Source organism: Octopus bimaculoides, chromosome 7 (genome assembly GCF_046866305.1).
Source record: "Octopus bimaculoides isolate indiv1 chromosome 7, ASM4686630v1, whole genome shotgun sequence".
NCBI lineage: Eukaryota > Metazoa > Mollusca > Cephalopoda > Octopoda > Octopodidae > Octopus > Octopus bimaculoides.
The window spans coordinates 64,114,354-64,132,497 of record NC_142934.1 but is presented as its reverse complement, the minus strand read 5'-3'; the positions used below and the strand labels follow the sequence as shown (position 1 = coordinate 64,132,497).

The 18,144-nt window shown below is 39.0% G+C and overlaps 1 protein-coding gene across 1 annotated transcript in view; it reads right to left on the bottom strand.

Moving 5' to 3' along the window:
* Positions 1-18,144, bottom strand: part of LOC106879160 (ATPase ASNA1 homolog) — a 29,397-nt gene that overhangs the window by 2,150 nt on the left and 9,103 nt on the right. Inside the window, exons 2-7 of the mRNA XM_014928603.3 lie at positions 13,829-13,976; positions 11,159-11,213; positions 10,232-10,325; positions 8,850-9,000; positions 7,050-7,157; positions 2,581-2,781 (exon numbers count right to left, since the gene is read on the bottom strand). Coding sequence (XP_014784089.1) covers positions 2,581-2,781; positions 7,050-7,157; positions 8,850-9,000; positions 10,232-10,325; positions 11,159-11,213; positions 13,829-13,976 — 757 coding nt within the window. The remainder of the gene's footprint in view (positions 1-2,580; positions 2,782-7,049; positions 7,158-8,849; positions 9,001-10,231; positions 10,326-11,158; positions 11,214-13,828; positions 13,977-18,144) is intronic.

Here is an 18,144-nt window from a genome sequence, read left to right as displayed (position 1 = left end):
GGGAGCATCATAGCCATGTGTTGAGAAGAATTCTTTGGGGTTTGAATAATTCACCTTTGGAAACATGGGTGTTTTGCTTGACATCCTTAAGCAACCCTTATTCAGGGACCTTTTGAGCGGAATGGGGTATTCGACCTGAAGAAAATTGTAACTGGGCTCTACTTGCAAGGTCATGTGCTGTTTATCTTGATATGAGATTACTATGTTATGCACATATGGTTGTGAAGCATCTGCCTGGTGTACCTTTATCAGACGGGTATACTGGGCTTCATATATTTTACCCCAGAGTCACTTTGATAGCATGTACTGCTCTCTCACTCAATAATAATCATAATGGTTTCAAATTTTGGTACAAGGCCAGCAATTTCAGGGAAGCAGCTATGTCAATTGCATCAACTCCAGTGTTCAACTGGTATTTATTTCATTGACTCTGAAAGGATGAAAGGCAAAGTCAAATCTGATGGTATTTGAACTCTGAATGTAAAGTTGGAAGAAATGCTGTTAAGCATATTTTCCAGTCTGCTAATGATTCTGCCAGTTTGTTGCTTAATCCTTTCTACTGTAGGCACAAGACCAAGAATTTTGGAGGAGAGGGTAGTTGAATACACTGACCCCAATGCTCAACTGGTACTTATTTTATTGACCCTCCAAGAGGATGAAAGGCAAAATCAACCTTGATGGAATTTGAACTCAGAACATAAAGACAAGAAATGCCATGAAGCATTTTGTGAGGGATGCTAATGATTCTGCCAGCTTGTTGCATGATAATCTATTTTTCTACAAGGCACAAGGCCTGGAATTATGTGAGAGAAGGCAAGTTGATTACATAGACCACAGGACTCAACTGGTATTTATTTTATTGACTCCAAAAGGATGAAAGGTAAAGTTTAACCTCAGAATGTAAAGATGGATGAAATACCACAAAGCATTTTGTCCCAGCGTGCTAACAATTCTGCAAGCTTGCCATGTTTATAATAATAATAATCGTTTCTACTATAGCACAAATCCTGAAATCTGGGGTACAGGGCTAGTTGATCACATCGACCTCAGTGCTCCACTGGTACTAATTTCATTGACCCCCAGAAGTATGAAAGGCAAAATCAACCTCATGGAAATTGAACTTAGAACTTGAAATACTGCTAAGCATTTTGCCTGGTGCACTAACGATTCTACCAGCTTGCCACCTTCATAATAATAATAATAATCCTTTTTACTATAGGCACAAGGCCTGAAATTTTGGGGAAGGAGTCTAGTTGATTATATCAGTTTCCAGTACTTGACTGGTACTTATTTTATTGACCTCAAAATGATAAAAGTCAAAGTTGATGTTGATAGAATTTGAACTTTAAGACAGACAAAATGCTGCTAAGCAGCTAGAGCACACCATCTTTGTGAAAAAAAAAAAAAAAAAATCACCCAATTACTAAAAGTTTAAATACTGAATTTTGTACCTTTGACCTTTATTGGATGAAATCCAATAAAACCAAAAACAACAAAAAGTAGTCACATCTTGTGCTGACCTAGCAAGAGGGACACACCTATATACTTGTTTACAAAGTTCTACATGTATGAATAAATTCTAAACAATAATAACATAACCCCAAATTTAATCAATAAAAATTTTTCCAAAATTCCTCTTCAAAACAACCCACCCTAAAAACCTAATTACCACTCCACTCAAACAAATCCACAACAGAGACTGTATAAAGCCAAGAGTAACTTCAAAGTATTGCAGTCTGATGATGGCTTATTTGGCCAAAACTTTGAAGTCACTGTTAATAGTATTCTTGTTTAAGAATAATAAACTTGTACTCTACAGAAGTATAGAGCAATCCATCAGATTAATGTAAAATTGTTTTTTATTATAACTGAACATAAAAACACACACACACACACACACACACATATAAATTTAAGGAGAAAACTTGGAAAGAGAGGAAAAAATGACAGTGATGATGATGAGCAGTTACAAATGTGTCAAAGAAATGAGAAGTATTTATATGTACAACATTGATTTTCCAGAACTTTTCATTACAAAGCCTTTCCCAATTAGTGATTTTTTTCCAAACCAGGGGTGGGCACCTTGGTCAACACACTCTGAATTAAACAAATATTAAATCCACTTAGATAATTAAATGAAATACAGGTAACCGTACATTAATGTAAATAATCCTTTCTACTGAAGGCAAAAGGCCTGAAATTTGGGGGGAGGGGACTAGTCAATTACATTGACCCCGAAAGGATGAGGCAAAGTCAACCTCAGCGGAATTTGAACTCAGAATGTAAAGACAGGCGAAATCCCATTAAATTTTTTGTCCAGTGTGCTGATGATTCTACCAGCTTGCCGCCTTCATTAGTATAAATAATACAAGTTCATTAATGCAAGGTACCAGTAAACTAGTGTAGCAGCTTCAGGAATCTGAAGTTCCTGTTTGTAAATTAGCGTGAATTATCAGAGGTCCTGGGCCATTAATGCCTGGAGAGTTGATATTGTAACTGTACTAAACACACCCTCTTAAAAGCAAATAGAGAATAGCGCAGGGGGAAAAAAACAAAATGAAAGATTAAAATTCCACTTACTTGATCGATGTATTTGGACTGTATTTTGTGACGGGATTTGCACATCTTACACGTTTGCTCACCTTTTGACACAAATAGTAGCTGGTTGACCACTATGTTATGAGTGTCGATGCCATAACGTGTTAGTTCCTGAACCAATCGCTCTGTTTCATACAGAGACAGGAACTCAGCAATACACACACACACAAATGTTGTTTGATCCTGGAACAGAAAATGCAAACTACGATGATAATGATGACAACAAGGAGGAATCATTGAACAAGAGTCGACACATGCATACAGTGAATTCTGTCTGGGGTGGAAGATATACGCTGATCGCGACGTGAAATATCAATGCAAACTGAACTTAATGAGGCTTCCCTAACCATTACATTTACTTTCTAATTTTTGGCAAGCAATTTTCAGGGGGTGGGCAGAAGATTATATTGACGCCAATGCTCTATTCATATTTATTTTATCAACCCCAAAAGGACGAAAAGCAAAGCCAACCTTGAAGGCATTTGAACTCAGAACATAAAGCTGGAAGAAATGCTGGTAAGTATTTTATCTGAAGTGCTGATGTTTCTGCCAGCTTGCTGCTCTTCCCCAGCCATAACATCATCATCATCATCATCATCGTTTAACGTCCGCTTTCCATGCTAGCATGGGTTGAATGATTTGACTGAGGACTGGTGAAACCGGATGGGAACACCAGGCTCCAATCTAATTTGGCAGAGTTTCTACAGCTGGATGCCCTTCCTAACGCCAACCACTCAGAGAGTGTAGTGGGTGCTTTTACGTGTCACCCGCACAAAAACGGCCACGCTCGAAATGGTGTCTTTTATGTGCCACCCGCACAAGCCAGTCCAGGGGCACTGGCAACGATCTCACTCGAAAATCCTACGGGAGCCAGTCAGGCGGTACTGGCAACGGCCACGCTCAAAATGGTGCATCTCATGTGCCACCCGCACAAGAGCCAGTCCAGGGGTACTGGCAACGATCTTACTTGGCTTGCCGGGTCTTCTCACGCACAGCACATTTCCAAAGGTCTCGGTCAGTAGTCATCGTCTCGGTGAGGCCCAATGTACGAAGGTCTTGCCTCACCACCTCAGCCCAGGTCTTCCTGGGCCTACCTCTTCCACGGGTTCCCTCAACTGTTAGGGTGTGGCACTTTTTCACGCAGCTATCCTCATCCATTCTCACCACATGTCCATACCAGCGCAATCGTCTCTCTTGCACACCACAACTGATGCTTCTAATGTTCAGCTTTTCTCTCAAGATACTTACACTCTGACGGGTATTCACATTGACATTACACATCCAACGGAGCATACTGGCTTCATTCCTTGCGAGCTTACGTATGTCCTCAGCAGTTACAGCCCATGTTTCACTGCCATGTAGCATGGCTGTTCGTACGCATGCGTCATACAGTCTGCCTTTTACTCTGAGTGAGAGTCCCTTTGTCACCAGCAGGGGTAAGAGCTCTCTAAACTTTGCCCAGGCTATTCTTATTCTAGCAGCTACACTTTCAGCGCACCCACCCCCACTACTAACTTGGTCGCCCAGAATAGCGGAAGCTATCGACTACCTCTAGTTTTTCACCCTGGAATGAGATAGAAGTTGTTTCCTGTTTGTTTACAGTGTTTATTGCACCTGAACATCTGCCACAAACAAAAACTAACTTCCTAGTTAACCTGCCTTTGATGTTGCTGCACCTCTTATGTGTCCATAGCTTGCACCGGGTACATCTTATAGAGTTACTACCTACTCCTTTTCTACATACTGAGCAGGGCCATCTACCTGAAGGGGGTTTGTGTTTTATCTACCTTCCTACTTATTAGGATTTTGGTTTTAGCTAGGTTGACTCTAAGGCCCTTCAATTCTAGACCTTGCTTCCACACCTGAAACTTCTCCTCTAGTTCTGATAGTGACTCCGCAATTAGGGCAAGGTCATCAGCATAGAGGAGCTCCCAGGGGCAACCTGTCTTGAACTCCTCTGTGATTGCCTGGAGGACTATGATAAATAAGAGGGGGCTGAGGACGGAACCTTGGTGGACCGTTCTTCCAGTCCTTCCAAGCCTGTTTCTTTTGTCTAATAGCCCTGTCTACCTCCTTGTTCCACCACCACGTTACTCTGGGTCGGGAGGGGACCTTACACCACCCACAAATCTGGTCGGTGGCTTTCAACAGGTTGTCCCGCAGAAATCTCCAATTGTCTTCCACGTTGTATGATGCTATATCCCCTTCTATTTCGTTAAATGCTTCAAGTAACTTGTCTCTAAGTGTCTGTCCATTTGCAGGGTCTTTAAGCTTCCACACCCTTCTCCTCCAAGCCGGTCTAATTCTGGGCACCCATTTTGCCTTGATCCCAAAGTCGCTAACTACTAATCTATGTTGTGGGGTACATTCTTCGCCAGGGTAGGTTTTGGCATTTATAAGCCGCCCTCTTTCCCTATTTCTGGCGAGGATGTAGTCGATTTGGCTAGAGTGTCTGCCGGAACGGTAGGTGACTAGGTGACTGGCAGGTTTCCTGAAGTTGGTATTGCAGACCATAAGATCGGTTGCATCACAGAACTCCATCAGTCTGGTTCCCTCCTCGTTGCGGGAACCGAAGCCATAGCCTCCATGTATGCCATGGAAGCCTCCAGCACGACGTCCGACATGACCATTGAAGTCTCCAGCCACAAAGAGAAGGTCCCTGTCACTCGTCGACGAGGTAGTTTGCAAGAGGGTGTCATAGAATTGGTCTTTCAGACCATCTGGTAGCTCCGGTTGAGGTGCATAGGCTGAGATGACAGTAGCTAATCTATGATGAAGCACTAGTCTAATCTTAAGTACTCTGTCACTTACTCTAACGACCTCGATTACCTTATCCAAACTACACAATATGACATTCAAGAACAATTTGCAATTAGCTGTCACATGTCAATAATAATCACATGAGATGTTTTCAGAAACTAACACATGTATTAATGTATGCCCTTGACATACTTCAAGATGAATTCTTTGGTGGTGGTCACATGACTATCAAGGATTACCAGCTATTTTCCAATGTATCCTTTAGCATTCAGACTTTTCTGTCAAATGTAATACTTATTTATTCACATTGTTTTGAATTAATCATGCATTGCTTTGTTGCTCTAAGATTTTGACAATGTGAATGCTTATTTTTAGAATAACAATGTAGCGTAGCTGTGAGAGGTGGGATCTAACTGATTTGAACATAAACCAGGCAGAATATTTTGGCCAGATATTGCTGGTTTAAATGTTAAAGAGTTAAGAGCAGATACTTAGCTCTGGTTAGATATCATTAAGAATGTGAGGAGTAAATCTGTTGAGATACAATACCAGTCTTATGTAAAGACAGTCTCTGAATAATTTGGTGCTTTTGCCTATTAAACTAGGTGACCTGAGACTGATGAAAGTGATTGTGGTAGATTTAAGATCAGTATCTATGGCTCAATGTAATACCAATTTGAAACTTTTGCTTCTACACTCTACTGCATCTCTTCAGATTCAGTTCCCTGTACGTATGTATGTTTTTTACACCTCTTCAGTTGTTATTGGTTTCTGTCAACCACCTAATTACCTAACAATCATGTGAACATAGAAGCAAGATAGGTATCATTCTCACCAGATAAAGTGGATAGACAGATGGCTGTGGATGATAAATCTTTTCATCCCCGAGAAGAATGTACCAATTAACAGAGGTTAATGATTACTGATTTCAGAATTAAAGCTAGATAGATCTAGAGGCTTAAGTCAGCTTGGAGAGAAAGAGATGTGGGAGCTAAAAGAGCCACCGAACACTCAAAAGTTGAGGGAAGTACTACTTGAAACATCTGAAGCGAGAGAAGAGCACAAAGCGATTTATAATATAGAGAAAAACTGGAAGTTTCTATGGGACAATCTGCTGAAAGCCACAGACAATTTCTGTGATTGGAGCAAGAGCTCAAATTACACAGAAAGTGATTTGGTGTAGAAGAGCATTGTACATAGGGTTGTAAAAAACAAGAAACAGGTCTGAGCAGACTGGAAAAAAGGTGTCAAAGAAAAATATCAAACAAATAGAAGAGAAGCCAGATGTTAGACAATATGCTTAGCAAGGTGAGAGGCAGAAAGAAAGAAGTTTGCACGTTTATGGCATGAAGGTCAGAGGGACAAAAATATCACAGTGAGACAGTGTGCTACAAAGAATTGAGATATTTTCAGGGAGAATCGTATACGGCATGATAGTAGTGCTTTTTGCACTCACTGGCAATGGAAAGAAAGAGGCATGAAAAGTTCAGCGTTTCGAGGCTGCTGAATGGGAAGAATGCACGTGAAAGTGAGGGTCTACCCTTAGTAAACCCAACAGAGAGACTAACCAGCAGCATGATTGAATGGTAAGGTCTATTTCAACAGCATTTGAATTAAGAAGATGAAGAGACACAGAAACATACTACAAGACAATGACAACAAAAATAAATAACGTTGCAAACCAAACTCACCGGATTCTTGAACTGAATATTCACATTCCGTATAGTCTCCAGCATATCATCTAATCTCTTGGTCATTTCTTCAGCATTCAAATCTTGCATACCTAACAGACTTGCAACCTGAAATAAGTGGATCAATATGGATTGCAGAACACAAAATTTAGAGAGAGAGAGAGAGAGAGAAAAAAGGAAATAACTTTCTTAGTAATGATGATATTAGGGTTTTATAGTAAGTTTCTCATTTACATTAACACAATCAACTTAATCAAACTCAGTATTTGGTTGACACTTAATTTTGGCAACCCCATGTGGTTTCAGGTTTTGTTCCCTTATTTGTGTTCTATTTATTGATAGTTTTACAAAGTTTTAACAGATTATCTCCTTTCGTTGTTCACATACAATAATAAAAGTGAAATTCTGTCCATCTTCATTTGCTCTACATAGGCATATTATACCGTTTTGGAATCAGGATGATCCCAGGATTGAAAATCTGCCCTACATTCGGTTCTTGAACATCCAGCATTGGGATCTGATTTAAAAGCATTTGGGTTGCTATTTCTAGCAGGTAAAACTTGGCTGATTCACTCCATCTTGCTTGATGTTTGTCAGATGACGTCAGAGATCAAAGGTGAGACAAATGACATTCACTTCATAAATTTTATGTTGAGATAAGAACTTTGGAACAAATTGGCCAACAGATGGAATTCAACTTAGAAGTGGAACAATAGAATGAGTGCAATACAGAATTAATTCTCATCAGTCCTTAACCTCTGATCAAACACCACCAGGGCATATAGCCATTATAGATGTATTATAGTCATACTATTTAGCTTTCCTTAATATTGGGCTGAAGGCCCAATTAGCTCGCCAGAGGACCTAGCTTAAAAGTCTGCATGGAGTGTGGCTTTTAGGCTAGTTATTCATAAGATGATAGCTGAAATCCCATAGAGCATGAACAGTTTCAGAGAGATGTTTGTAAGAGTCTTCATGTGAATTTGCCTGAGTATGTGGGCACACAGACCAATTCAACATGTAATAAGTGTGGGTATGTCATCTAAGTAATGTAGCTCTTAGATGTAATCAGAGAAGCTCCCCCTCCCCACACACACAGGTAAGTTGCTAACAATGCATTATATAGCATTTCTACTTGAAGGGAGTGTGAAAAAGAATTCATGAAGAGGCCAACTGATATGTGTTATAAAATTTCACCAAGACAATTTTATAACACCTACTTCAAGAGGTGCCCATTGTTAAAACATCTGTTCAAAAGAGTTTAAGTTCCAAGCAGGACTGAAAAATCATATCCATGCTGCTCTTGTTTAAGAGAACAAACAAGCAATAACATTACTCAAAACTGAGTTGCAGCCATTGTACACACATACATAACTATTTCACAAGTCATGTAAAATCTGTTGAGTCAGATTTCCTATGACCAGATGCCCTTACTGTTGCCAGCCCTCCTGTTTCCACACACACACACATACATACACACACAATGTGGTTGTAAATGGGCAACTGAGAATTGGGTGACAACTAGTTTGGCCAACTAACAATCAAAATGACGGGAGGAGCTGAAGTTTAATCATTGAGAGATATATAATTGTAGTTTCTATTTCACTCCTGTTTCATGAAATAGAAACAATGAACCCAGTTTAGCTCTACTCAATTAGACCAGCAAGACATTCAACCAAGATAATCCCAATTCTTTTCCAGTCCAAGACACACTTTATTTGACAACTTTACCCTAGTGACCCTATTGCTCATTTGTCTCTGACCCATATAAGCATACACACAGAGAAAAATTCAGTTTACCTGAGAAAAAAATGGGCTAAAATGACTGCGAATTCGTAGTAGTTTTCCAAGTCCTTTCTCAACTACACTAGGGAAAGAGAGAAGGCGCAAAGTGTGTCCAGTAGGTGCTGTATCAAAGACAACACAGGAAAAGTTCATTCCTTTAACCAACCTGCAAAGAAAGAGAAGCAAACTCTAAAGAAAAATTACAAAAGAAATAAGTGGAGTACATACTGATTTTTTTTTGTTTTTTTTTACACTGACACAAGGCTAAGGTATATCCATAAAGAGCATAGTTGAATGAATTGACTCCAATATATGACTAGTATTTAAAACATTCATACAAATCATCTTCTACTTCACCATATCCCCCCCCCCAACTCTTGCATTGTTAATTATCCACTAGTCACAACATGAGTTTCGACCCCACCCAACTTTTACAGTGGTTGCCTACCTTCCTTCACCTCACCCATTCCCCATCTTCCATTCACCTCATACTCTCATGCAACCTCCATCCACCTGCCCACATGCCTGATTCTTCTTCACATTCATCTCTACCCATCTTAAACCTTGAAAGTCCACTCTGATACTTACTTTCCATCCCCACCTGATCACTCCCACCCTCTCTTCTAAAATGTGAGTTGCCATGTAGCTCCTCTACACCAGGAAGCCTGTTCTGCTCTAGCCCCTTCGCTCATACTTTTACCCCTAATCTTCAAGCATAAAGCTGCCCTCATGGAGTGTGCAGTCTTGTAAGCTGCATAGCAACCTCACTAGTACTGGTGGCATGGAAAAAGCACCAAGTCCTCACTGTAAAATGACTGGCTTTAGGAAGGGCATCCAGAAGAAAGAAACTATGCCAAAACAGATACTGAAGTACAATGCAGTCCTTAGACCCATCAGATCCCTGTCAAACCATCCAACTCATGCCTGCATGGAACACGAACATTAAATGATGGTGGCAGAGTTCAAAACAATGATGAGATATGATTTGGCAATTTAGCTACATGGCAGAAAAGCCAAGCATATTGTTTTCAAAGTGAAAGTAGAAGTGAGTAAAGTAAGATATCTTATTACTGTTATTTCCCAGCTGTAATCCAGTTGATATTTCTTGATTTAGAAAAAAAAAAAAAAACTTTTATTTTTGGATGGGATACTGAATTTTCTTTCCCTTTTAATGTGAACTGTCAAATTTAACTCAAATATCCTGGATAATAAAGGGAGAAATCTTTAAAAAAAAAACAAGTCCACATTAAAAAGAAAAATGTCAGATACTTGGAAAGAGAGAGGAGGAGGAATGGGAAGAGAAGTCAAGCAAGGAAGAGAGAGAGAGAGAGAGAGAGAGAGAGAGAGAGAGAAAGAGAGAGAAGTAAAGGAAATAATGAAAAGAGAAAAACCCTTACTTGATAACTTCAGCAAAGCTCATTGCTTCATCAATGCCAGGGAATGCACCAAGAAGCTCCTGCATCATTGTCTTACCCATACTCATCATGTCAGCTTGAAGGGTAATAATAATAATAATAATAATAATAATAATAACAGTATATAACAATAATAATAACAACAACAACAACAACAACAACAACAACAACAACAATAATAATAATAATAATAATAATAATAATAATAATAATAATAATAATAATAATAATAATAATCTTTTCTTTATTGGCCACAAGGGTTTGAAGAGATACATATATTAAGAAACTTTCACTAAAGGACATAAAGAAAAAAAAAAGAAAATGCAGAGTTTGAAAATATATTTACAATACGAGGGGAGGGAATGAGGCACACAATATATAGAAGGATATGTAATAAATTGTAATGGTACATTTGTCTGTCTGTCTTATCTGTGAAAACAGATAAGGTTAGGTAACAGGAGGGACATTTGGCCACAGAAAATCTACCTCAATGAATTCCATCCATCCTGTCTGAGCATGGAAACAGATAAGGTAAGTGACAGGAAGGACATTTGGCCACAGAAATTCTACCTAATTGAATTCCATCCCTCCTGTCTGAACATGGAAAACTGGACATTAAAAAGGGAATAACTCCCCATTCGAATCTATGAGTTCTTCAAGGATATTCTTCCTTTCTTTGCCAAGATGATGATGATGATGAGAGAGAGAGAGAGAGAGAGAAAAGGAGATTTAAACTTAATTATGAAAATAGGTTGTATCTAATGAAAGTCATATCAACTATTAGTAAAACATTCAAAGGTTTTTCAAGTTCATACTGAATGGAAAATTTAATGTTGTGTGTGTGTGCTGTCCCACAGCAGATACATATACAAACATGCACATTTACAGAAGAATTTATTTTCATTTTACCTTCTTCAAAATATTCCTCAGGGAGTTCAGATAATCCAAGATTAGGATCAATTTCCTGAAAAGCAAAACAACCCAAAAGATTACATTTTTGGTATTTTTTTTTTGCTAAGACAGACAAACGTTATTTTATAATATATATATATTGTTGCTATTATGCAAAAGTGTAAGTCAAAAACGTTGCTTTTTCAGAAAAAATAGTTTCACCGTTCCATAGCAAAACCGCTGTACTACATTTTGACAATTATTGATATCTTGGCATCTGAAGCAGCTGGAGATATGATAGTTTGACCAAAAGAATTGACTATTGCAAGCAAATATGTATATATATATATATTCTTTTATTTGTTTCAGTCATTTGACTGCAGCCATGCAAGAGCATCGTCTTTAGTCAAATAAATTGACCCCAGGACTTATTCTTTGTAAGCCTAGTACTTATTCTATCAATCTCTTTTGCCAAAATGCTAAGTTACGGGGATATAAACACACCAACATCGATTGTCAAGCGATGGTGAGGGGACAAACAGACACACACACACACATGACAAGCTTCTTTCAGTTTCCGTCTACCAAATACACTCACAAGGCTTTGGTTGGCCCAAGGCTATAGTAGAAGACACTTGTCCAAGGTGCCACACAGTGAGACTGAGCCCAGAACCATGTGATTGGTAAGCAAGCTACTTACCAGACAACCACTCCTGTGCCTAAATAACAAACAAATTAGCTAGTCAGAAAATCTGTATAAGAAAAGAGAGCAGTAACTGTACTGAGAAGCAATGTCTATTGACGTTTCAACATGGCTGTTCCATGTTAACCCCAGGAGGACGCCTCCGCCAGCTGGTTATTCGATGCAATCTGAGCCCTATATATATTGCAAGCAGGGGAGTGAGCCCTTATCATCTTCCAGCAATGGGATCAACAGACAGTACAGTTTTGAGCTATTTGTGCTCATCCTTAATAGTGGATACTTGTCCGCTAGAGATAGCAGTAGTTTGCTCCAGTTCACAATATACAGAAAAATAAGTGACAACCAGTCACTGATCTTGCAACAAGCAAATTAGCTGGTTAGAAAATCTCCATAAGAGATGAAAGTATTAACTATACTGAGAAGCAATGTCTATCACCATTTCAACAGGGTTGTTCCATACGAATTGATGTTACTATCATTTTAACCCCAGGAGGTCACCTCTTCTAGCTGGTTAGTCGATGCAATATATATATATATATATATATATATATATATATATATATATATCATCATCATTTAACGTCTGCCTTCCATGCTAGCATGGGTGGGACAGTTGCACAAGAGCTGACCAGGCAGAAGCCTGCACCAGACTTCTGTGATTGCTTTGGCAGGATCTTTACAGCTGGATGCCCTTCCTAACACTAACCACTCAGCAGAGTGGACCTAGTGCTTTTTATGTGGCACAAGCACAGACGAGGTCAGTTTTGGCAAGGATTTTACAGCTGGATACCCTTCCAAACACCAACCACTTTAGAGTGTGGATTGGGTGCTTTTAAGTGGTACTTGCACTGACAGGGTCACCAAGTACTTGCAAGATAAAAAAAAAAACTTTCAAGGGGGAGGGGGCATTGGAGGAGGTGATCTTGTGTTGGATGATAAAGGCTTATAATGAGACAGAAACAGGTGTGTTGCCAGTAGTTTCCGGCTTGGAATTTCTGGAATCACCATTGACACTGGCTTACGCTTATTGTCTGAGCACCATATACTATATTAATATTCCTTGCACTTTCTGTGGTGTTATTGCCTTTATTGAACTCATAAAGCAAAATATGCTCCATTGTTATTTTCATTACAGCTTTGAAAAAATAACTGTACTCTTCAAAACTTGCATTAAGGATAAGGTAAAATTACTAGCTGCTTTTATAGCAAGTCAATGCAGGTAGTTTATCCTGTCCTCCAGCTTTTAGTTCATGTAATTGAAAAAAACCGCATTATTTATGGGATGACCCAATATATATATATATATATATATATATATATATATATATATATATATATATATATATATATATATATATACCATTTTGTCCTTGTTCTTTTGCCACGTCATGTACCCAGTTATGTATCTATATGTACATGTAGATGAACGTATATACATACATGTACATATATATGCATATACTCATATATTGTTTGTATCACAACAGAACGCACGCGTTACCTTTATACAGTAAGTTTTAACTATATATATATATATATATATATATATATATATATATATACACACACACACGTATATCCAAAAAATAGGTATATCAAATACCATACAACATAAATTCTTGATTTATTAAAGTTATATCTGCCTCTAGTGAATGCGTTTTAATTACAAGACTAGCTTTGCTTGAGAAAGGGGAGATAATCTACAGAGTCGAAAATTCTCCTAGAACTGATGTGACATTAAGGACAAGGACAGGTCTACAGATAAGAGGACAATTGTGGACACATATTTCTGTCTCACATTACATAAGGGTGGGTAGCAGTAACTAAAAGGAGAAATGTAGATGGTGATGACAAGTTGTCAAGGCATATCCTCAGTGTACAAGAAGGTGAACAGAAGGGACAATAGGGAAAAGCAACAACCAAATGACATGAAAATTAAATTGGAATTAAAACAGTTGTTTTAATATTTTGGAAAAAAAACTTACCATTGCATAAAGATTGTGGAACCCATGTACTTGACTGGGTACCTTTGAGAACTTTTGGTTAAAAGCATCAGATATATTGTGTGCTGGATCAGTGGAAATGATCAGAACAGTATCGCGTACTTTAGCCAGTTCAACAGCTAAACAACAGCTGAAATGAAAAGGGAAGGAGAAAGAACTTGCAGTTTTAGTAAAGATCTTGCAAAGCCCATTTAAATGTTTGTGAAGTCTTATTAGACGAAGTGTTTTTAGTTGAGTAAATAAGTTAAAAAGAGTCTCAGGATGTGAAAACGTCTTCCAAATATTTATATACGTAGGTAGCATGATATACATATATATAGATATAGATATTTGGTCGCACATTAGTATTGAATGGGAATTTCAGTACTTTATTCCATAGGTGTGAAGACTTAATGCATGTTTTTATTTCATCAGATCTTGTTTGTCTCAGAATGACTGGTAATGTCTGTCTGAATTCTCCTGATAAAACTAACGTAACTCCTCCCATTGGTTTACTGTTGCCTCTGATGTCCTGTAAGGTCTCACCAAGAGCTTCCATTGCCCCTCTATGTGACATGGTGCATTCATCCCAAATGATAAGGTGGCATTGGCACAACACTTCTGGTGAACCTGACTCTTTGCTTATGTTACAAATTGTAATGTCATTTGTGACCAGGTTTTTAGTGGTAATTTAAAAGCAGAATGAGCTGTTCGTCCTCCTGGGAGGATGGTGGCAGCAAAGCCAGACACTGGTACAGCAACTGCGATTCTAATTTTTATTACCTTACCTTGGAGAGAAGCAATGTTACAAATGTTTTACCTGTGCCACCAGGAACATCAAGAAAGAAAATTCCTCTGCTTTTTTTTCTAGCGATTGTTGAACGCCGCACGCACGCATACAGTATCATCAGACGAAGGGGACGTGTGTGTGTGTGTGTGTGTGTGAGAGAAAGAGAAGAGAGGGAGAGAGAGAGAGAGAGGGAGTAAAGGGGTGTGTTGTCATGTATACGTACATGTATAAATACATATGTATACATCTTTTTTCTATGTTTATGTGTGTGAGAGAGATAGAGAGAGTGCCACTTGAATATCACTCTCTCTCTTTCTCTCTCTCTCACACACACACACGCACACATAGAAAAAAGATGTATACATATGTATTTATACATGTACGTATACATGACAACACACCCCTTCAATCACACACACATAAATGTATACAAACGTACATACAAAAAACACGTGTCCATGTGTGACTGATACAAATACATAGAGCTGAACACGGCGAGCAGAAAGAGAATAAACAAAAGATTGTTACAGAAAATAATGAAGTGTGCGAGTTCAGAACGAAATCAAACTTGGAGTGTGTGTGTGTGTGTGTGTGTGATAGAACATTGCTAACAATGGCTGAGATAAACATGGAATGAAGAAATCGTATAAATAAAAGCACGTTAAAAACTATATTGTACTGAATATTTTAATTCGTGAACTTCGTAAATATTTCGGTCGACATTATTACCCGGAAACAAAATAGAAAAAAAAAAAATAGTGCAACGGATATAAAAAAAAAAAAAAAGTGTGTGGGGAAACGAATATGAAAACAGAAATGCCCGGAAAGCAACGGGGGGGGGGGGGCGGAAGACACCTTCGAAGAATTCACAAGATCGAATATTTTCCCCTCATAACTTTTAGGGAAATGGAGAATATCTATCTACTCCACCCCCCTGTAGGAAACGAAACTGAAAACAGTTTACAAATAGCGAACATTGAAATAGAAAGTGAGAGACGACGCTGTTTTAACGTCAATACCGGAAGTTGTCATTAAGAAACCTTTTTAAAGAATTGAATCATAAATATAAAGCAAAATTTTTTATTTTTAATAAAAAAAAAAAAAAAATCAAATCAAGACACTATTATATGTCCGAGGTCAAATTATTCATGCATCACAAGTTTGCCAGTCATTGGTGAAGCTGTTTTCACGTGGAAAGCGAATACACACACATCTCTATTTTATATATTAGATTAGAAGAAGATATATAAGTTTCACAATTCAAAGAAACTGGCAGGTTGAAGAAATTAAAACAATGCTCCCCGTATGGTATCTGGCAGAAGCAGCGCCGCCAAACACTCTTACTGCAGGGGCCTTGAAGAACTTTTGTTTTTATCGAACCATAGCTCAACCCAGAGGAAAAAGAATGAGTTCATTCATTCATATACCTTAATATAACTACGCTTGAAATTATTAGAGAAAATAATTGAAGTGGAAGTGAAGGTACAAAACAGTGAAAAGGAAAAGGGAGCTAGTGACCTCATAGAATCCAAGAAGGGTCAGGATAAGGCTGAAAGAGAGGAACAAAACAAAGGAGACACCAACACCCTGGACAACTGTGAGTTCAAGAAGAATGCCAAAGTTCACCAGGAGAAAACCAAAGGTGAAAGAGGAAAACAGTAGCAAAGTAAAGCTGGAGAAACAAACAAAAACAAAGGCACCAGTGGGCCAGCGGGCTGAGAATGGATGTGGGCCCATGGTGGATTCACAAGGAAAACGAAATTGAACCCGCAAAGGTAATGGCTGGTAAAAAGGGAACCAAACCAGTCAGCAAGTTCTATGTAAAGGCTACCTGCTGGCATGGTGACATTGGGACAGGCTGCAGATTTGCTCGTCCCAAATCCCATATGAGCAGTGCTCGTTCAATTTGCTTGAAGACCAGGAAAAACAGCCTCCAACAACACAGCACCAGATCACAAGATACATTGTCACTACCATGGAAGTGTGTGGATGGTGCATGTACTGCTCCAATGAGGAAATAAACTGTCAGTGCAGTGCAGATAGCAGCTGCTGAACAACAGGCTTTTTTGGAGGTCGCACAGAAGATTGTAAGGCAGCTGACCTGGCTTCATCAGACATCCAGTATCAGGAACATGTACCAGTACCCATAACCACCTCAAACAGCAAAGAATCTGGAGTGGCCACCCCTGATACTTCTGCACATGTCAGCTCAGTGGCTACTACTCACACCCTCTATGTCACACTGGTATTCTTATGGCACATCAGGGGCCTTGTAACGTCCCAACAACGCAAAACACAATACCTGAGCGACTTAGTGACATGTAATCAAGCAATATGTGTGTCACTAACAGAAACACATCTGAATGTGGACATATCAGATGCTGAGATACACATACCAGGGTATGTTGTGTTTCGAACTGACAGGAGAGAAAGGACTCAAGGTGGAGTGGCAATGTACATTCGGTAAGAAGTCACACCTGTGGTCCTGCTGTCACGCTCAAACTCAGTCTGTGACACTCTGGTGGTACACATTAAACAGATGGAACTAATAATATGTACCATGTATCGCCCACCAAATGCTCCAAACCATGGGGATTCATTTGAAGAGAGCCTCCAAGAAATGAAAGAAGTATTAACCAACCTGGATGACAACCTGCACATACTTCTTTTAGGGGATTTCAACCTCCCTTACGTCAAATGGCCTGAAGGTCACATTCTCTCAGGTATGTCACTGCATGGCCTGACGCATGCAGAATCTCTGCTTGACGTCACTAACATGCTCTTTATGGAGCAAATAGTGCTCCACCCAACAAGAGGAAAAAATGTCCTGGACCTCTATTTCACAACCAACATAGCGCTCATCCATAATGTTAAGGTGGCACTGACGATTTTCTTGGACCATTATTTAATAGAACTAACAATGTATGGTCTGCAGAAGACTACAGACATGCAAGCTACTAAAAGCACCCTACTTCTCTCCAACCTGAACTTTTGTAAAGCTGATTGGAAGGGTAATGAGAAAGAACATAATTGGTCTGTCAGTCTCTCTACAGAAGACATTGGCATAAAGCTACAACACTTTATGACAATCATGTATGACATCTGCAGTAAGTTTGCTCCAAGCCAGCAGAAAAATATAATACTCAGGGATAGGAGGATTCTAATGAGACAAAGAGCAAAAATCTCAAATTGTCTGAAAGGGGCCACTAAAGGATAACAAACAATCCTATCTCAAACGAACATTGCTCAAGATTGAAAATGAACTCAAATGCTCCCATAAAAAGGAGAAGGCAGAAAAGGAGGCCAGGGCTGTCAAAAATATTAAGACAAACCCTAAAGCCTTCTATTGGTATGCAAAAGAAGCTGCTTCAGTACGGTACAAAATAGGGCAACAACTTGAAGAAAATGGCTCACCTACTGCTGACTCCCAGAGGATCAGTGAAATACTGAATGTGCAATACAAGAGTGCTTTCACAACTCCTCTGGGGCACTTGCAAGTAGCTATGCCTGATGAGTTCTTTGGATCCAC